The sequence below is a fragment of the Montipora capricornis genome, chromosome 3, assembly GCF_036669925.1.
Source record: "Montipora capricornis isolate CH-2021 chromosome 3, ASM3666992v2, whole genome shotgun sequence".
NCBI lineage: Eukaryota > Metazoa > Cnidaria > Anthozoa > Scleractinia > Acroporidae > Montipora > Montipora capricornis.
The window spans coordinates 52,659,242-52,681,475 of NC_090885.1; the positions used below are offsets into that span (position 1 = coordinate 52,659,242).

At 37.4% G+C, this 22,234-nt stretch overlaps 1 protein-coding gene across 1 annotated transcript in view; it reads right to left on the bottom strand.

The window, feature by feature from the left end:
* The window catches only part of LOC138043365 (SH3 and PX domain-containing protein 2B-like), a 23,752-nt gene extending 8,124 nt beyond the window's left edge, over positions 1-15,628 (bottom strand). The window contains exons 1-10 of the mRNA XM_068889602.1: positions 15,452-15,628; positions 13,721-13,801; positions 13,399-13,474; positions 11,989-12,065; positions 11,135-11,229; positions 9,335-9,366; positions 5,990-6,118; positions 5,156-5,263; positions 3,340-3,454; positions 961-1,103 (exon numbers count right to left, since the gene is read on the bottom strand). Of these exons, the coding sequence (XP_068745703.1) occupies positions 961-1,103; positions 3,340-3,454; positions 5,156-5,263; positions 5,990-6,118; positions 9,335-9,366; positions 11,135-11,229; positions 11,989-12,065; positions 13,399-13,474; positions 13,721-13,801; positions 15,452-15,523 (928 nt within the window). The 5' untranslated portion in view covers positions 15,524-15,628. The remainder of the gene's footprint in view (positions 1-960; positions 1,104-3,339; positions 3,455-5,155; positions 5,264-5,989; positions 6,119-9,334; positions 9,367-11,134; positions 11,230-11,988; positions 12,066-13,398; positions 13,475-13,720; positions 13,802-15,451) is intronic.
* Between the last annotated feature and the right edge of the window lie 6,606 nt (positions 15,629-22,234).

Below are 22,234 nucleotides of genomic sequence, written 5' to 3' on the forward strand. Positions count from 1 at the left end.
TTGAGCCCACGTCTCAAGGGCGATAGCTTCAGAAGGCGCGAAAACGGGACTTTTGGGTCAAAACAAGAATTATAAAATTTGGCCAAACAAACCTCAATTTACTCAGAAAAGGTCAAGGAAACAGTCAAGAATCAAGAAATCGCATAGTCCTTGGATAAGAAATTTTCAAGAATCAAAAAAATCGCATAGTTCTTGGATACAAGATTTTCTTATCCAAGGACTATGCGATTTCTTGATTCTTGACTGTTTCCTTCACCTTGTCTGAGTAAATTGAGGTTTGTCTGGCCAAATTTTATCGTGGGAAGTAGATAGATAGATAGATAGATAGATAGATAGATAGATAGATAGATAGATAGATAGATACTTTATTAAAATACATTGCAGCCCATGGAGCTGGATTGCGTATTCTACGTTCTATAATAAAAATTTACAAAAACTGTAATGTCTAAAATCTAATAATAAATAAAAACTAGTAATACTAAAAATTATGATGATAGTATCTAAAACCTATTCGCCAGAGAGCATGAGGCACTGTGTAGCATATGGACGTGTTACCCAACTGCGCGAAAATATCGAAGGTAGCTTCCATCCAGGAAGTGTTGTTTCTCTTCTTCTGAGAAAAACAGATTCTGGATAGGAACTCAATAATTTTTTCGCATTTTGCGTGCTAAATCTCTTACTCTTCTGTTTATATGATCTAATGTTGAACCGAAAGCCTCGCTTCCGCGAGCTCTGAAACGAACACGTGGGCTCAACTGCAATAACAGCTATAGTAGCACTTGTGCTATTCAGACCATTTGAAAAACTTATTCAATTAAGAAAACAGAAAACAAAATGAAACCAGAGAAAAAGGGGCAAAACAAGTTTTGATTACAGACTGACAAGCCTGCTTCTCACAACATCCTATATGTAAATTTCGTGCAGATCTTCAACATTGCTTAAAACCAACAACGCACTTACCTGGTGCCTTAGCAACAACCTGCCCGCGTGCTGTGCTTGCACCGTCCTTCCTTATTAATGAATTTGAGCCTATAGCTTGCAGCTGAGAGGGACTGGGTTTCTTGAGGTACATAGCAGGGGCCCACCCTTCACAATTCTGGTATCTAAAAAAAATGGATAAGAACATTAAACTAAACGAGAAAGCTCAGTTAGTTGTGCGATAGCAAATTAGGCGCAAATCATGAGAAATACTCGGCAAAAGAAATTGTCATTTCTTATTTGTTATTCAAAAGGAAAGGAAAGGAAAGGAACTTTATTTAAAGTACCTATGATCCTTATTTTTTTCACCGCTTTTAAACTTTTGTTTAAATATCTATAGTGTCTGGACTGTAGTACTTCAAAAAATTTTCCCTCAAAGTGTATCCACGCGTTTTAGCGGGCCTTTGATATTTGGTCGATCCAGTTGGGCCCTGGTAACTAATGACGTCAAAGAAAGAATGTAATTCTACTCTGAATCGTCAGAACATTCACGGCATCCGAAGGGTAACTATCGTCCGACATTTCTATAAAGACTTAGCACTAGATTTTCAACAAGACTTCTATTATACACTTTTGCACATTTTTTTCTGTAGAGAAGATATCAAGCTACTTCTTTGACGTCATTAGTTACCAGGGCCCAACTGGCTCGGCCAAAATTTGTTGGGAATAAATGAAACGCCCGTTAAAACGCGCGGCTACACGATGAAGGAAAGCATAGACAAGGTCAATCTTATCATGTTTCCCGGAAAATATCCGTCAAAATCTTAAAATGCGTCAAAAAAGGTGCAAAAGACTCCGATCTCAAGTTATTTCTCTAATATTTCAAATCTGAAAAACACTAACGGTAAAAGAACTACAAAAGGCAAATCTTTTCGATTTTTTGTCACACAAAAGTAAAATGAAGGGAGTCAATTGAAAAAAAAACAAAAAAACGCGATGACACACGATACCGTCAAATGTTGGTTATTGGGCAGTGCAATTCTCACAACATATTTCCCGCGTTGCTGATATTTTTTAATTGGCAGATTTTACACCGCAAAAGGAATTATCAACTGATCCAAATCTGTAGATTTTGAACGAAAAAAATGAAAGTAGGGATATACCTATCACCTCAAGAAAAAGCCTTTCTACCCTTACACTCTACTCTTCCCCAGGTTAAACAAGTCACACTGCATACACGCACAGGAGACTAATACAAAAACAAAAGGCATCATCGCGAGGCTCTGGGGAATAAACTCATACAAACCCTTATACTTATTCCCCAGAGCCTCGAGATGATATATTTTGTTTTCGACTGAATTTTAATATATCGAAATTGGTCTATTCAACAGACCTCTTTCAAAATGGCGGCCAAATATAAATATTCTTCTGTTTTAATGCTAATAAGCCTTTCTAGCCTCGCTACGAGGAGCAAATTTCAAAAGAATTTTTGTTTGAAAATGAGGGTAATAGGTCTAATTAACATAAATACAAAAGAAAGTAAAGATGGTCGCCATTTACGAAGGCGATTTATACCCGACGCTTCGACACTCTTGCTAAGTTTCCTCTAATCAGGGGTGTTTTATTAAAGCTGTTACAATAGTCCTTTTATACGCTCACTAATTAACGTCATTTCCTATTCACGAGGTGTAAATAGGTGTCAGGTTTCAGACGGCCATCATCACGGTTCAAAGGAGCGTGGGCGGAATTTTTATTTATTTATTATTTTTATTTATTTATTTATTTATTTATTTGCAACACAACAATACAACAATGTACATAAAGAATAAAATCAACTAATAACAAACAGCATACTATACAAGTCGCACGTACTAAAGTACATATTTATGGGCGGAATTAAGTTGCCAGTCTTCCAAACAAAGGCGTTGATAGTACCCAGGTTAGTGGTGATGATAATTTGTTAATTACTCCACCCAATTGTATGGTTGGTTTGGCAAGCATGCTCCGACAACGCTGAGTTTCCTTTTCGCAAGGGAATACTGCTCTTTGATATTCCTTTAAACGCGTGCCAAACTGACGATGGGTTTGTTCGATACACTCATGTTCAGCTTTAGATCACCCCTGAAGAAGAGTGCCAAAATGTCAGCTACTGAATCGTAACTTTTGAAGTTGGATTCATTTTAAGCAAGACTATGTTTGATTGTTCACCTGGCTGCTTTGTGAACAGTTTTGGAACTGTAATTTACCTTAAACATAAACTCCCACGCTGTCGTTTTCAGGGGAGTCGTATTCCACCTCCTCCCACATCAGCGTCTCCTTTGTGGGGAGGAAGTGAAATACGACTCCCCTGAAAACGACTGCGTGGCAGACTAGATTAAACACCGACGCCTTCGATTTTCAATGAAACTTATTGAAACTCACCGCACAAGCCACCATCCATCAAAGTTCTTTTCGATTACAGTCACCAACACACCAATCTCAAACGACATTTCATCGTCAAGCTCTGCTTTATAAGCTGAAGTGGTGATATATTTCTCTGCATAATGAAAGATTGAACATAAGGAAATGTAAGAGATCCTATTAATAATTTCCAAAACCTTAGTGGAGACATCGCTTTTTGTTGACAAGACGGTCTTTTCCACACAAGCTATATATGAATGCCTGACTGGCGCACTGCGGAATCAAACACAAATCACATGACTAACTATGGCAATGATCATACATCAGTATGAGTTTCATTCTGGTACGAGTTCTAAAATTCATACGGCGTCTACATGAATTACACCCGGCAGGTCCGACGCACGAATCAAAACAACAATCATGGGGTCCATTGATTTGTTATTAAGTATGCTTTTTGCAAATGCTTCAACAATCACATTACTGCTCAGGGTTTTCGATAGCTTTTTTCAAAGTAACGGGTTTAATAATGAAAGTGCCGGACACGACTATTTTCCATTGTAAGGCTGATTGCAAGTGCACTGAAAGCGAACCCTCAAGGAGGTCTGAAACCACCGGAAATGCTGTTTACAGATTGAGGGAAAAAATAAACTTGTCGCGTAAAGAAAATGCCATAGCGGAGAGAGAGTGTTTAGTAAGCAAAATAAGGCGATGTGACTTCTTGTTAGTTTGAAGGATTGTCTTGTGTTTCTTCTTTAGCCCACACCCAAGGAAAAAAAGAAGTCAATGAGTCTTAAAATTTTGTAGCGTAAAAGTACCGGACGTAAAATGGTAAACAACCGGACGCAACGTCCGGCCTCCGGCCTCAAACAGGTCAAACAGCATATAAAATGAAATGTTCAAGATGTTTGTGATTACTGTGGAAAATTGATGGATGTTGACATCAGGTGGCTTGGTGAAATCCATGACGCAGAGTGAAGTGTTATTCAATCAGATGTTATGGAATGCAAGAAATGCTAGTGAATGCGCTCATGGATAGATGAAGGAAAGATGGCAAATAATCAGACATCACAGTTCCCCTTAATTTTAAACTGCACGATTTCCATTTAAGCAATAGAGGACGTTTTCCGTGTTTCCATAGCCTCATCTAAACACATGTATGCATGTATCAAAAAGCTATACAACGAAGGCACACCTAAAAACCAGGACTAGTTTCAAAAATCCCAAAATGACCTGAATCTAGAAAAAAAAGGCACAACTGGAAACACTCGCGAGTGTGTTTTTGTGGAAAACAATAATGTTACAGTGTTTTGTAGCTGTTTCCATCTAACCTGAAAGGTCTTTACAGAACTCATGGGAGCATCACAACGGTATTCCTTACAGAATAAGATCGAGTTCATTGCAATTCAGTGGAGTTCCTCATTTGGGTCTGTTGTGAGCTTTCATTCCAATAAGAACAAATTGTCTTTGTCTTTGTATCTGGCAGTTCAGAAGTTAGTACACGAAACAGTTCTAAAAACAACTTTGATCCATTGACCCTGGAACTGATGATACTACTACTTTACAGTTACGGAAGATAGATTATTATTTGTGAACAATGTGTCTAAAGGAATGTCAACCAGAAAGATCCTTAACAACAACAGTCTTACGGGTACCATGTAAACACCCCCTAACTCGCCTTCTTAAAGGTTTTGTTGTTACAGCTTCCTTGGACACGAATTTATTACAAGCATGAAGAAAAATGTCACCCCTACTGTGAAAGCGTAATGTAAATTTTAACATTTACCCGCAGTCTACGTTGTGGAACTTTCTTAATTTCCCTCATTGCAGAGTCTGTTACCTGTCAATTCTGTCTGATTTATAATTTCATCCGTTGTTCCATCCTCTCTCTCAAGATAAGCTGCAGGAACCCAGCCTTGCTCCTCATCAACGTTAACAAACCACCAACCTAAGAAACAACAGAGGTACGGATTGTGAAGATATTGATAAGTTATTTTTCCAGAAATGAGCTTCATCTTTCTGTCCCTCACTTAATGGCACAAAAAGTTATTTCCAAACAAGGGACTGTTTTGATATTAATATTTGCACTGTTTCCTATATAAAAGTACATGCGTTATTTTCAAAAAGGCCCATGCAGTCTCCGCGTTTTAAGTTAAAAAAAAAAGGCAAAAAAGAAAAATGGGCCAGAGCTTTGTGAACCTGATCCCATACATGTGTGCATTTGAAGTGGAGTTACGAAGCTATGGACTGTTATCATGATATTCAACCCCGTTTTTTTGCCCTGATCAAATGTGTAACCTAACTCTACCCCACTGGCACATTTAGACTTTAGGCAACATTCCTCAAAATTAAAATACAATTAAGGTACAGTAGTTGGACTAATAGGTAAAAGTGGAATACATTGGAAGGTTGTTTTGGCATTCCCATGGTAACACCTAAGGTTCCTTGTTGGAGATATTACCTTAAAGATAGCTCTCAAGGAATTTTATGAAAACTGAGGTAATAGAGATCTAGTTTCTGGGACCTCTCTTCTTCTTCTTGGGAAGATACAATGTAAAAAGCCCTGGAAATGATAGCATAGGCCGGGCTTTCCTTGAGACAGGAAAGAGTCAAAGAATCTGATAAAGTAAAGCTAGCCATCCAGGAAACGAAGAAAACTTAATTTTCTAATTACCATTTTCATTTTTGTCAATAACTTCCACTACATCTCCCGCCACCATGTTAACTTCATTTCGATTCTGCTTCTTGTAGTCTGCAATGGCTACATACTGTTCCAGTAACACAGGGCCACTTATGTTATCAACTGTCAACAGAACAGATTTAACCACACTTACAAGTAATACAAATGTACAATAAAATTTAGTTCCATGCTTGTTTCTACAGTAAGCAAAAAAAGAGCCACAGTACATGCGTATAACTATATGTTGTGGTTTAATTTTGTTCTTGGTTTGAAAAGTTCATTTTTTTTCAAACCAGTTCAATTTTTTAAAACTGGTTAAGTGTTTTAGAATACTGCCCATTTTAACATATTTGGATATCTTTCTGTACACCTTTTGCTGTTCATTTACGCAAAATATCAATCATTTACGTCAACAGTTGAAACTATACGGCAAATATACGTTTCTTAGTACTTCCATGAACTTTATGAACGCGAACGAACTTTCAATAACGTTATTTGCATGTATGTATTACAGTACATTTTACAAAACTTTTGACAGGCGATTTGCGAAGTTCGTTGTAAATTTCATAATTTCGCTTCGAACTTGGGAATTTCAATACGTAACTGTCAATCAAATGGCAAACTTTGAAACGAACTTGAGAATTTCGCGCCGAACTGGCGAAGTAATTTCACTATTGCTCTCGGTTGTTATTTTGAAATGAGTGCCTTCACCGTGCAAGGAAAGGCAATTCCAAGTTTTGTTCGGCAGAAAATTATTGAAAGCTGGTCAGAATGGAAAGGACCATCTCAAATAGGACAGGAAAAGAGACTTCCCAGAAAACCATTGCCAAAAACAAAATTGTTGATATTTTCGTTCGCAGAGGAAATATCGAAGACAAGAAATGAAGAAATATCACTTATATGGACTGTTGTAAAACTACATGTACCACCCCAGCATTTACAGCAGTGAAATCCAAAACAAACTGGTAAAGAATAACGTTCCAATGTTTGCCCGAAAATGTCCCGTCGCCTACATGCAGCCGCAGCGTAACGCAAGATCTTTTTAAAATATTTTAATATCATTGCAAATATCTTTGTAAATAGATTCTCCATTTTTCTTATCTGTAGGCTTTTATCTTAATTGTTGTAATTTCTGTTCACTGTTTTTGTTTTTAGAGGGCCAATAGGGAGAATACGTTTATAGTAATAGGTGTTACCCTCCTTAAATAAAGGTTATTATTATTATTATTATTATTATTATTATTATTATTATTATTATATTCTTTCATGAAATTCAGCGTTATTCGACAGGAATCACTGACTCTTGAAAATGAAAATATACTTTACCAGTATTTAGCAGCTTGCGCGGACAACGCATTTTTGTGATAAGTGTTCAGTGTTCATTCCCACGAAGTTCGGCGCGAAATTCCCAAGTTCGTTTCGAAGTTCGCCATTTGATTTACAGCTACGTAATGAAATTCTCAAGTTCGAAACGAACTTATGAAATTCACAACGAACTTCGCAAATCGCCTGTCAAACGTTTTGTGAAATGCACTGTAACATTCAATAGCATAAACGGATAAACAATTGCACCTTTGGACAATCACAGGTAACAAATATACTTTCAATCTCGCGCAATGGTTAATCATTAACTCCATTAGAAAATCAATTGCATAGTATGACAATCAATGGCGTATTAGAGACATACAATAATGCAATTTGCATAGAGACGCACAATCAATTGCACCTTCATACAATCGTTTAATCGAAATGGTCAATCAATAACGTGAACTGACAAACGTTGGTATTTTACGAATAAACAATAGGAAGAAAAAAACATTCATTAGTACCATTCATCGTAGTTATATGTATTTTAAACTACTGAACAAAAATACAAGAGTATGTACATTATCATTTAGATTCTGTTATTTTTTGGACAATCTTTTGCTGAAGCAGATATAAAATGAAGAACATTCTACACGTACAGTACTGTAACAAACAGAGTACGCTATAGGAACAAGTACAGTACATGTACATGTAGACTCTGTTCAAGTAAGATTCTGTTTCTTGGTGGCATGATTTTCTTCGGTTCTTTCTGTGTCCAATGCGTCTACATGTACTGTACATTACCTGTTCATATAGTGTACTCTGTTTGTTACAGTACTGTACGTGTAAAATGTTCTTCATTTTGTATCTGGCAAAAGTAGGGTGGGGTAGGATAGAGGTATTGGAGCGGATCATGGAGGGGTAGATGAGTAGAAAGGCGAAAACGATGTTTAGTTCTTTTTTAGACCCCCTAGAAAAGCAATCCCCTGTTTTTTTAACTACACCTCCCGAAAAAAGGAAAAATCCCTTTTTTAGACAGTTGATAAAAATAAAACCAGTTTAAAAAATTTAAACTGGTTTGGAAAAGAAAGAATCGGTTAAAAAAATCCAAACCAAGAACAAAATTAAACCACAACATGTACATGTACATTACAACATCAAAAGTGACAGGTTTAGAACATACTCAGGTCACTGCTTACAAAATCTTTAAGGACGGTGCCTACTATTGTTACTGCCCATATGTTCTGCGAATCTCGAGATACTCGGATTTCCTATCGGTGATGCTTACCAACACAGAGATATTTTTGTGTCAAAATCAAAAATCAAAAAACCGGGGCAAAAATAACTTTGAATTTGTAGGCACCATCCTTAAACTAATGCTACATGTAAAACACTGGAGCCTGCAGGCCTTAACAGAAGAGATGAAATGTAATTTAGTTTAGCTACCTTTTAATTTTCTTTTGTTTCTTTTATCTTGTTATCATGTATTATTCTCTTTCCTCTTTTTTATGCATTTCCGTTTTTATTAATTTTACACATCACGTAGCCTTTTTATGTCATTTCCGGTAAATATAAAGATCTTGTAACAAGCATTTATCCATTCAATAAACCTGAAGAAGGCTGGCGTTGGCCAGCCGAAATATTGTAACAACGCCTATGTTCACGTTGTCTTGACCAACCTTTGCAGTATATTTTCCATTTTTAAAGTTTTTTTTGGTGTGGTCACGATCTATTTTGATCCAACGTAGAGCAAGTTTTGATCGTACACGGTTTTTGCAGTGGTTTAATCCTTAGAAAGCTACATGTAAACATAGGCCTTATTTAGGCCTCAATAGGTCTAAAAATGATGTTACATGTAAGGCCTATGGTTTGCCAATTTGAAGGTTTTGGGTTGGTTTAGTATAGGTAAAAACAATGACCAGTAAGGAATGACCTGTGAAATGCGACCTGTGTTTTAAACCTGCTGCATCAAGAGCATATCATACACTACAGTACGTGTACTTGAGAACTGATCAGTTCCTGTTCTACATTTACCCGACTCCTTTTCTTTCTTGCGCTTGTCTTTCCTGGAAGGAAAATTTCAAGATATCTATTGAAATTTATCATAATGTGATCATAAGGAGCTTACGAAAATAATTTATCAATAAATCTATACTTTTAACTCTGATAATGAGTCAATTGAACAGGCCTTCTGATATTACGGGATGGTGGGATTTCTCACAATCGACCTCAAATCGCATAATGCATAAAAGAACACACAAAATTCATAAAATAAAACAAAAATCAATTTTAAAGATGATTTACCTTGGAAAACGGCTAAAAAGCCTTTGTTACCTTCGATTTCGTAAACATTCGGAGTTCAAGGCGTTATTTTGCATGTCGGGCGCCTAATACGAGTCTCGTTCTTAAAGAGTTGCCTATTGGTGTAACACAAACATGCCCTTTGTTCATATTAGCAAATCTATTCAGAAATATAATACTGCACACAAAAACAAAGTGTAAGAAGATAGTCGTAGCATACCGGAATATTAATAATTATTGATCATTCATTTGGCATGTACGGTAAGCTGTGTCCTTTCAACTTTTAATGTGGTGCACCAATGGTGCAGAAGACCTAATTTTTTTTACTTATCCCAACTAAAGTCAATCAAGATCCATAATTACTGTTCCCTTGTGTTCAAAATGTCTTTAGGGCAGTAGAAACATGTTTTTCTTATCCTGAAACCTTGAAAAACAAGCTCAATTAAAATTGCTCCGAAAAAATTTACATTATTTATCGCATAATTGGCTTTTCTAATCTTTAATCTGACCTGCAAATTTTGCATAATTTTCATTTTCAAGGCACCCTATCAGAAGGCCTGACTGAATGAAGCATTACAGTTCTTAAAATTTCCCAATTCTTCATTTTCAACAATAGTTGCATGACTATTAAAATGCCTAAATATTTCACAGTAATTACATGTAGATGATCTGACATTTTGAATATGGTCCTGAGCAAAGATAATGCACAGTGTTAAAGACTGCTCTTAATGTTTGAAACCTGCACAATGTGGGGTCTATTACTGCTCGATGCTCTTGATTACAGCTGCATGGGATTTGTCAAGGTGAATCGACATCCAAACTGACCGAAACCGGCCAGACTTAGTATTTTACTGTCTAACGCCAGAGTATTTTACTCTGTCTAACGCCAGACGATTTTACTAGTCAATGGGGAACCCCTGGGAGTCAATGGGTTAAGGTACAGTAGATTGTTTGATATTTGAATACCCTCTCTCCCAGTAAACACCAGTTAGAGAATAAAGTGAAAAACGTACTAGCAAGAAGTATGAATGTGCATTTTTAAACATTGCACCTGAAGGCATATTGGCCAAGGACAGTATTAATAATATATCTTAGTTCATTCTTATTACAGCCAGTGTGTTAAATTGAGTGGAGAACTAGTCGGTCACCCTTTCAATATTAAATAGAATGTGCTATATTGAAGAAATTAACACCAAAAAATTTAAAGGCACTCATCTGGATGATTTTACTTCACTTAATAAGACTTTAATTTCTTGCTGACTGAGAATATTGAACAAAGAGAGACTTGTTTTTGGGTGCAGTGTCCACAGTGACAGGGAAGAAAAGTCATTAACAACCCATAATCATGCATCATATGGCGTTAATGCACTTGCATTACTTTGTGAGACTAAGTTAACTAACTGGTAAACAACTGATTGTTCAAAGTTGTTAAAAGCAGAAACAGGGCTAAAGAGTTAAATATGATGGCAATATTTGATTGGACTTAACCCAGTATTTAATCTGCAGTTAACCCTGGTGTGTAATGATGCTTACTCGTTATCGTCTGGGTTAATGTCGTCTGGCTTTGGCTCAAAGAACTCGACAACCACATCACAGCATGATATCTTTGGGGGCAATGAGATGAGATCCTGAGAGTAAAGATTAATAATTATTCAAACCTTTAATGAAGTTGTTACAGATGAGAATGATGTGCAAATCAACAAGGGACTAAGTTTTTTCAGCCCTTTGAAATTCTATTCAAATAGTACAGGTAATTTTATTTTTTAAGTGGACACAGTAACAGTTGTGATGATTTTGATAGTGGCTAGTTGCTGTATAGACCTATTGACCTTTCAATCAACCAAGGTCTGGACTATCCATTGTGTCTACACTGAATGTCAAGGAGTATACAATGAAGTCTTTTTACACAACGGTTTACAGACAATTATTAAGCATGTAGGTTTTCGTTTGGTGGTTTCCCACTCTCCTCTGATAGGTTTCCCTGCTTTTCTCTCAAAACAAAACTCTTTTCTAAGGAGTTACTTTCTTTTGCTTTTAACCCTGAGCTTACATGTACAAAAATGAGATACTGAACAAGAGGTTAATCAGTTTTGGCATTGACAGAAGTTTCCAGGAATCGTGGCACTCTACAAAAGACAGTTAATGAACGGAAACCTTTCCCTTCTGTTCACAAAACCTAGATGAAACCCCAGCGGGAACAATGATTTTATTTAAATGACAAACTGACACACTCAGAAGTGCATATTTTTACTTTGAAGAAGGCTGCAATTACAACCGAAAATTCAGTTTAACACTTAACCAAATAATTTTTTAAAATCAAATCAGACACAACATTTTTAAACACATTATATTAATTATCATTATCATTATTTCAATTTTATTCTAACCTTGCAATAATCACTGATTGGTTCTTTTCTCCTCAGTGCCACATCTCGGACATGGCTCCTTCCAAAAATGATTTTTCCTGAAGGAATAACACTAGAATTAAAGTACTTATAATGACTTTACTCCATCAAAACAATCTTTGCTGTTACAAATCACTGTTTACATTTTATTTCATTAACATACAAGTTTCAGTTCACAGAAGTCATTGACGTGATACTTACAAATTGATTTCAAAAGGTAAAAGAACTTGTTGAACTTAGTTAAGGACGGAACCTACTATTGTTATTGCGCATACATGTATGTTTAGCACATCTCAAGATACATGGGTTTCCTATCGGTGATGCTTAGCAATACAGTGATATTTTTGCACGGTTTAAAACTATCAAGAGAAAGTAGACCTTAGTAAGTACTCTTGGTTTTCAAAAAGAAAATTGGATTTTTGAGAGATAATTAACCTTCAATTTGAGAAAGAATGCTATACATTACTTTGTATTTTAAAGCTTTTTACAAGTAATTATTATTCAGCCATTATCTTAAAAAAATGTCTGGTTATACCCCCAATTTTCTTTTTGGATTTCAATAACACTTGGTAAGATCTACATTATTTCCTGCAAAATCATAAGCCGGGCCAAAAATACCTTTGACTTACTACACATCATCCGTAAAAATCTCCAATTTTAGGCCATTTGCCACCAAGAATTTATCAGTTTTATATGGGTATAATAACTGGCTTGTTATCAAAGCTAAAAGTGCTAAATTGATCCCATGCATTCTATGTTCATTGTTCAGAGATAATTTATCTCGAATATCCATTCATATTTTCAGAGATAGCTCATTTATGCAATTCATGCACTTTCTGTACTTGGCTGATTGGAAAATGTACTAACAAGGCAAAAAAGTCAACTAAAATTCCCTTTGGTTTTGTTGTCTTATACATGCAATCATCTATGTTGATAGGAATTTATCCAGGAAATAGTGTTCCCCAATCCATACTTCACTTTGGGCTTGGCTGCTTGCAAACAAGTTCTTAGAGAACTGGGAATCAATTAACACTCACTGCAGTCTCTCTAATTTGGATGGTCTCTCATAAATCCTGGATGAAAGCTTAATTACTTGAAAATAATCATGGAAAGCTATTCTAGGACCAATAATGCTGATCAAAGAGAAAATCACATTAACCAACACAGACTCAAAACTACATATGTTTCAGTTATCATCATCATCAATCCAATTTTGATCCGGGTTTATCCCACTTTGACAGCAATCTCTCTAACTCCCACTCTCCATCTCGCTCGATTCATTCAAATGCCAATAAAATCAAGTCTTTTCTTAGCAAAGACTGTAGTAAAATGACAAGTTAGTGATTCTGCATTATAAGTTATTACATGTATGTGACATTTTTTGCACTGCACCTGGTAAAAATGGCAATATTCTCTTTGTAGGGTCTCTTACTCCCCCTTCATCAGGAAATTCTTCCAAAAGCTTGGTCTGTTCAGATATAACATGACCTTGGTAAGTAAAATAATGCATTTAAACTGATAAACCATAGCAAATGTACGTAACTAACAGTGACCACCTGTACTTTCATGGGGGTGCCTTACTGAACTAGATATCCATTGGTTTTATGAAAGGAAGCCTCCAAAATCAGTTGTACTGTATGATGGGACAGTGACAAAAGAAATATTACAGTTCCAGTAAATAACGTACAATGAACACAAATTCAATTTCACATACTTGAAGGTCAAAGAATTTGCTATATCTCCTGTAAATAACATTGACACTCCCATCAGACCAAGAGACATTTATGACATAAACCTGCAAGGAATATTGTTTTCTTGATTAAAAAGAAATGATATAAAGGAAGACAATAACTAGTCACAGTTAAAATAGAAAACAATCATATGGCTCAAATGCAATTTTAGAGACTAATTACAATGATATTCCTACTGAAGTCCCTCTTCTTACTAGGCTACTAGTTTTATTCCTCAAAGTCAACCAGTAGACCTATCTTACACACTGTATTTTTAATACATTGGAATCCTTACAATTTCTATAAACCAATTGGCCATCAAATCTCTCAATTTTTAGCTTCTTTTTCTGTGAAGCTTGACAGGTCTCATCTAACCTAATCAGAAAATTATTTCAAAGTGTTGCTGTCAATTTATTCTAATCTATCAATCAATCAATTGATAATATTAAATATTGCAATGTTTCTTGGCATTCCAGTGCCTTCTGGTGCTAATTGGAGTCATATTCAGGTCACACCAAAACAACCAGAACTCCATGCCCTTCTCTTATTGACTAGTACGTGGGATCTTAAACATCCCACACTAAGCTGAACAAGGATTGTAAGATGGGGCCTACAGTTTATCGTGCTTATTCAAAGAGACTTGAAAGTCTAACCATTTGTGGATGAAATTACAAAGGTAGTCCTTTCTTCTTACTCATATAAGACCCTGATTGTTGAGCTGACAGGAGCCAAACTCATGACTGTCCACACACCGGTGCAATGCTCATTACCACTGAGCCAATCAGCTAGCAGTTAAAGTGATCCTGAAGTTTTCTTCAAGGACTTGAACATCATTAATATTAGGATGAATTGGACAGACACATTTGATGTGACTCTAAAATAGCCATTATGAAATGGCCATTGAAGAATGACCACAGTCTCCACCGTGATCAAATTAAATCTTGTACAAACAGTGACATCCTTGCTCTTCTTCTCAAAAATGAAAGATATTATACTTTACATTATCATCCAAATGAAGATCTCTGTTGAATCAATAATTATTACATTAACTGGAAACTGGTTTTTGTTTTGCAAATCGAAATGAGTTCTTCAGTTCCGTTACAATAGTTTCTAAAGATAGTTCACTTGGAATGATATATCCGTGTCAGTCATCATCACATGACATCGTTTTCATTTTATTAGTCATCATCAAAGCAGTGAAAGCGTTTTGATGATTCACTTTGCTCCTTCATGATTTTGGGTGTCTTCAAACGTTTTACTGCCATACACACGTTCTAACACTACAACGCAATTGTACAGTTCAGATAATGTAGGGCAAGAATGATAACAAAAACAAAACTGTTGTGATCACTTAGCATCTTAGTCATATAATCATTATTAAGGATTTCGTTTGGTCTGATTCTTGAAGAGAGATAGAGAGCGATTATCGTACATAAACGCTTACATGTTTTATACAATGTGTTTTCAAGAGGATCGATGAAATAATTTGAAGCTTCACAACGTAAAATTTGTACATTTAAACGCCACATTCATAAAACCGCGATCTCGACCGGAATTATCTTTTTACTTGAACAAAATGTAACATGGACTTTTAGGCATGCTTATTATTATTCTGTACTGGACTGATACTGGACTGTAACCAGTATGATCAATCATGCGACAATCATGCGACATATGTGATAATCCTGAGAAAGTACAGTAATCAATTAACTTACATAATGCTTGCTAGGAATTTTCCGTTTCTGAATATCGACGATTTTCACATCTGTTAGGACTCTTCGCGACATTATATACAGCACACTCACTCAAACTGCTCAACTACATCTCATTTCAGAAGACCTCAGACAGGACTTAGGTTGCTGACCAGCGGTTTTCGTTAAAACAATGGTTTTCTAGGGGTGCTCAGTCTCACGGGCTCAGAAAACCTTGGTTGTGGTCAATGTAATCAGAGTTAGTGTCTGTTGCTATTAAAAAATGTTAGGGAGCTTAAGGACATTGGCGCCAAAATCTTCCTACGATGAGATTTTCTTCATTTCTCGCCTAGAGTTAGGTCATAAAGTACGTACTCCAAAAATGAAAAAAAAAATGGGGGTCACCGACTTTGTTTCGGAGAAAATGGCAGTGGAAAAATGCCTTAATTTCGAGAAATCGGTCATAATAACGAGATGTAGGCTCATCTGCTCATCCATCGAAAATCATAAAAATAAACTGTGGAAGTGAAAGTTTCCGTGCATAGGTTTTTAGGAGTGAGATTTTTGGATAATTGTACGCCGCTAGGAATGTGGTAAACAGTAGAGTTCATCCTCGACGAGCGTTTTCGTAAGCTCTATCTGTTGCAACCACTACCGGAGTTCGAATTGGAATTCGATGGCACGAGGAAAGAAAATGTTAAAAAAAGATAACTTCTTACGGTGAGAATTTTTTCATTTCATCATATTTTGTAGATAGTAAGTAAAGTAAGGGATTCATGATTTAAAAAATAGGGGTCACCGATGATCTGAACGAGTAAAATCGATGTGATTTTGCAAAGCTCTTGGAAAAGTCCGTTTGTCACGCTTTTGTGTGACCTGTCGGGCAAGGACTGGAACCCAAGAGAGGATCGATCGTTGAAGGGATGAAAGGTTTTTACCAAAAAAAAACCTTTCTCGAGCATAGCAACGAAGTTTTAAGCAGGGGTCATCTTCATTTGGTTGGTGTTTTGTATGATATCTCTCCATTGCCGTCATGCTCATCTTCTGGAGTGTGTGTTTTGTGAAATTTAATCGCTGGCTGTTTTCACGCAGGTCCGCACTATTCAAGCGGACGAGGACGAAAATACTGCTCTATTTTCACGAAAGTAAATGAAAAGAACTTCAAAAGCATGCATTCATTTTCAACTTAAGTTCGTATGGTAAGAAAAAGATTTCTAAAAAAAACAGCCCCATTAAATTTACGCAACGTTTCGTCCCCGAGTTATCCAAACTTTCAGCCATTACTCGATAAGCTTTTCCAGAGCTTTTCCATCCTCCCGCTCACTTCTCTTTAAAGTTTCATGATGATTTGGAAATAAATGTGTGCCATTCTTTTGCCGGCCTGGAATTTTTGCTCCTGCTTTTTTGTCGCCATGTTATTCAGTAACTAATGCTTGAAAAACATGTATGAAAGTCAAGTAGACAATTGCATGACTGATAAAACAACACGAATATCGGTCGTGCAGTAGTCTACTTGACTTCTATTTTGACTGATCACTATCTTCTTTGATCTAACGTTGTGCAAGACATCGTCTACGGTTTTTGCAAAGGTTTGAAAACCTCAACTTCACTAATGCTTAAAGTAATGCGTGACATATTACAGTCGGCAACCGGAAGTGAATATTTCACACGCCAGGATAGCGGTCTCTCCCAGCTTTTTAAACTTAGGGTATCTAATAGTGAAAAGATACTTAGGGATATAAATGTGGTTGTGTCAAGACAAGTTAAAAGGGAAAACAGCTCACTTCCGGTTGCCGTACTTCCGGTAACTGACGTCATCATATCATGAGATGACAAGAAAACCCACTCACAAGCAAAAGCCACAACACGAACTGTTGTTTTCCTCGCGCTCGTTCTCAGATGAACTGCGCATGCGTAAACGAGCTGACTTCCGGTTTTGAGAGAAAGCTAAATTTCCGTAAATTTTTATTACATGGCACGTTTCACCCCCAGTATACAGAGTATAGCTAAGCATTGATTTTTTTCAAATCATCTTTTTTGAAAAAGTTATGGGTATTTCAGTATCATTTATCCGGATGTCTTTAAAAAGAGCATTTTTCAAAATAAAAAGAAAACCATGCTTGGCTGGATGCAAAAACGAATACAAATTATCAAACCATCGATTAAATACCCAAATTGCGTAGCACGGAGACAAATTTAGAGTTTTCTTAAAATGGTCACCGCGCACCGGTGGCTCAGTTGGTTGAGCACCGGGCTGCCATGATGAAGGTCGTGAGTTCGATTCCGGCCGGACCAACACTCAGGGTCTTTAAATAACTGAAGAGATAGTTCTCTCTTTGTAATTACATCCGCAAATGGTTAGATTTTCAAGTCTTCTCGGATAAGGACTATAAACCGTAGGCCCGGTCTCACAAATATCTTCCATGTTCATTAGTTCCCTGTGGGACCTTAAAGAACCCACACACTATTCGAGAAGAGTAGGGGATGAAGTTCCCGGTGTTGTGGCTGTCCTCTGTGATTATATGGGTGGGTGGTTATAGCAGGTCCACATCAGCTGAATAGCTGCCAAAACTTCAACCTGCTCAAACAAACAAATAAATAACAAACAAACCATGGGCGTCGCATGATGACGTCATAATTAGGGTCATTGGCTTACAAAAGTTGGAAAGTCACCGAAATAATGCCAAATTCTCTCAAATTACTTAACATTAAATAAAACAGTGGGCCCTTAAGCTCGCGCGTTTTTAAGACGCAGACGGCAACCGGAAGTTAGCTGTTTTCACTTTTATAAACCTCTTTTCACGCAACCACATTTACATTGCTAAGTATCTTTTCTCCGTTAGCCCCAGAGATGATACGTAAGAAAATCTGGAAGACACCACTGCCCTGGCACGCGAAATTTTCTCTTCCGGTTGCCGTCCGCGTCTCAAAAACGCGCGTGCTTAAGCTCCCTATTGCTGCGAGCCCAACCTCGAACCCAGGCTCTCTCTCTTCCCCTCCCTTGTCGTCGTCGACAAGGGAGGAGAAGAGCGAGAGCCTGGGTTCGAGGTTGCTGCGAGCCTTAACGGAGCAACACTAATTTCAACAGACCGTTTGGGGCCTGGGCGCTTTATGAATGCCACATACAAAACTCGATTTTCAGCCAAATTCTTTTCGTTACGGATGATTTTGAGCATATGCAGTCTCTCGGATCAGCGGCAGTAGTTGCGGATATGTGCGTGCTCAGCTCACATGATTGCCTACATGTTGGTGTCATGTTGCTGCTCTTCTACGGTGGCCTTACGGTGGCCCACAAGGGACATGCTGCAAATTAAAGAGTTGCTGCAAATTCAAAATAGTTGCTGCAAATTTACAAAACGAGTTGCTGCAAATTAAACATCAAAAGTATGCGTGCGCACTGAAGGAAGGGCAGGTACAAAACACAGGTCACAGGTCATTGTTTTAGCAATACAAAAAGTATCCTAAACATTCATTAAAGCTAACCTTAGGTCTACTTAGGCCTAATGTTGGCATTTGTAAACAGTTACAGTTGTTTCTGTATTGGTAAAACAATGACCTGTGACTTGTGACCTGTGACCTGTGTTATGTACCTGTCCTTCCTTCAGTGCGCGCACACTTTTGATGTTTTAATTTGCAGCAACGTTCTTTTAATTTGCAGCAACTCTTTAATTTGCAGAATGTCCCTTGCGAGCCACCGTAGGTACATCCATGAATCGGTATTTCCATGTAATGCTCAAAGACTTCGATTAAGTTGTCTGAATAGAATATTTTTATTTCAAACCTCAAGTTTGATTCTCTTTCTCCTGAGTCACGTAAGGAGAGTCCTTCTCAATGTATCCGAAAGGATCAGCGGTGACGAGGTGGATTCATTTTTTTTTTCATGTTGAGTGGGCTATCTGATCAGTGTGCTCAATAGTTAAGAGCATCATCGCTGTATGGTTTTGAAGATTCCCTCTTTGAATCACTTCAAACAGCTCAATCTTTGTTGGCCGAGCTAGAATGTCAAGAACCAGCCTATGCCTATGAACTATTAAGGGTTTTTCCAGGCTTCAAACGTCATTACTTCTGAACAACTGGAATCGTTCCTAGGCTTAGGATTTAATGGACAAAATGAGAGAAGTGATTAGTGTACGTTCGAAACCTGTGTATTGCAGATTGAAGGAGTTGGGTCTATCCAGGAGAGACGTCGACCCTGAAGGTGTCGTGATGAGAAGCCTGCATCGCTCACTCACCGAGGACGTTATGAAACTAAGGGATGTTTTATTTTATGAAAGAGGTCCATGGCATGTGATTATCCTGTAGGAGAGTGAACTTTCTTGTGACATTGAAAGTGCCAACCAAAGGCCCAGTACTTGTGGCTCTTTTGCCTCAATGATTGGCACAGCTGAAAACCAAGACATGTTTTTACCACACAGGAGCCATAATGAGCTCTCTCTTAATTATTTTCTTGTTTTCTCTGCACTTCAAGGATGGAGTTTGAAACATGCTTTCGGAGGTTGGATGGGAAAGCAGTTCTGGCTGTGACAATGATCAATTCAGCCTTATAATGCACTTACAAGTGGTTTTTGATTGAAAGCGCGACCCCAAGTGAGCCTGGGAAATTTGCCCTAACCTCCAATTTAACTTTACTACATATCCAAGTTTGGTATTGGCAATATCTTTTTTGAGAAATCCCCTCTTCCTGAGAGCAACCAACTTTTGGACATATGAAAGATTAATTTTAGAAATATTTTTTTGGAAAAGTTGTGACCATGGGAGTCCCTGACGTAATATTGGCTTATTTCACCAGTTTTGAATCTGAAGAGTTCATGCACACAGTAAAGATTTTACTGTGCATCAGAATTATCAAGTGGACAGTCCCTTCTACTATAAATCCTCAGAGAATGCAACTTGCTTCCACTGACAATGGGGCTAGACAATCTGCGAGCCAGCGAGCCATGCGAATTTCGCATTTAAGTTTAAGTACCTACCCATTTTAAATAGTTATTAAGTCTAAGGAACCATTTTAAAACGGTTTGCTTTCAATATCTGTGTGACTCGCCTGTTGACTCGCATGGCTCGCCATGTTAGCTCGTATGACTCGCTGGCTCGCACATTGCTATCACTCACTGAAAATCACCACACAGGAATAAAATCTTGTACACAACCTTGGGCAAAGATGGTAGTGATATGGCAAGATCTCAACACATGCTGTAGGTCAGTTGCCTGTGGATACCGCCTTTTTCCTGAGCAAAGCTGCTCAATGATGTCTTACCTTTTAAAAGCTCCAGCAAAAAATGTTCCTATCAGGCCGTGGGAAAATCATCTAACTTTAATTTCACGCAATCAAAATCAATCATTCTAACTTTATTAATGTGTCAAGGTAATCAAGCATGAGGAACTGCCCTTGCGGGAAATAAGTTCCTAATACAAAATCCCATACAAATTTATTTATTCGCAAATACAGTACTAAAAAGTATTTCATGGAGTTAACAATTTGAAATCTCGGATTGAGTCACAAGTAGGAGTCCAGGGCCCGGTTCTTCAAAAACCGATTAGCGCTAATCCCAGATTAACCAAGGAGTTTACTTCTCTACTCCCAAATGCTGTTGAACGCTGATATACGGCAAACCTTTATATTAGAGGAAGTCAATCTTGAAAAACGAAAATAAGCGAAAGAAAGTTTCACCAAAGAGTTGAAAACATGAAACAAAAGTTTACGCTAATCCTGGATTAAGTTAATTCACTTTCGAGAAACCGGGTCCAGATCCTTGGTTCTTGAATTTTTAGCTCGGCCAACAAAGATCGAGCTGTTTGAAGTAATTCAAAAAGGGAATCTTAAAACCATACAGCGATTATGTTCTGCTGAGCACACTGATACCCTCCTCAACATGAAAATAAAAAATTGAATCCACCTCGTCACCGCTGATCCTTTCTGTAGCCAACCTTTCGGATGAATCCGGAGGGACTCTCCTTACGTGACTCAGGAGGAAGAGAATCAAACTTGAGTTTTGAAAAAAATATATTCTAATCAAGCTAATTAATTGTTGTGTTTGTTCATTACATGAAAATACCGATTCATGGATGAACCATGTATAAAATACCCGCTAATGTAAGCAAGAATACCATTGACAAAAAGGCATGGACGTTAGACGTTAGACCAAAACATGCGACATTTTCAAAAAAACATTTTTGTCCAACATCACCATTCATACTATGGCATGCAATGTGCCAAATGCAGTGTTCTTTGTTTACACGACTTCCAGTTGATGCAAATGACCTAGATCCTGGAATGACGACACTAGCTCCAGTCTTCTCTTCACTCGGTCGTCCAGAAAAAATAAATAACTTTGAAAATTCATGAAAAATGAGGTTTCAACGAAATGAAAACAATTTTGAGGAATCTTGCCCAGCCTGAACCATAAAGATGTGTTTCGGCGAAAATTTTTTTTATGGTTACAGGCACTTTAACTCGTCGTTAATTCTTTGATAAGAACAGAAAATAGTCCAATCTTCTACAGTATATGGTTCAACGCAGCCGTTAAAGTTATTGGAAATTTACTGGATGATGATAATAATTTTCTGAGCTGCAATGCTTTCGTCAAAAAGTGCAACTAAAACTAGCTATTGCGTGGCCCTGTGTCTTGAGACGCCTTCGTTTTGAAAATGCAAATGGCAAAGGCACCTGAAATACGCCCGAAGAGGAAGAGGGTTTCTTAGCAACTAACAAGTTGATGGCGATTGGGCGCCTTAAATGGTAGGTTACTAAGCCCAATTCTCCTTTCGAATATTTTGGACTTTGAAGCACAGGTAGCCCAGGATCTCTAT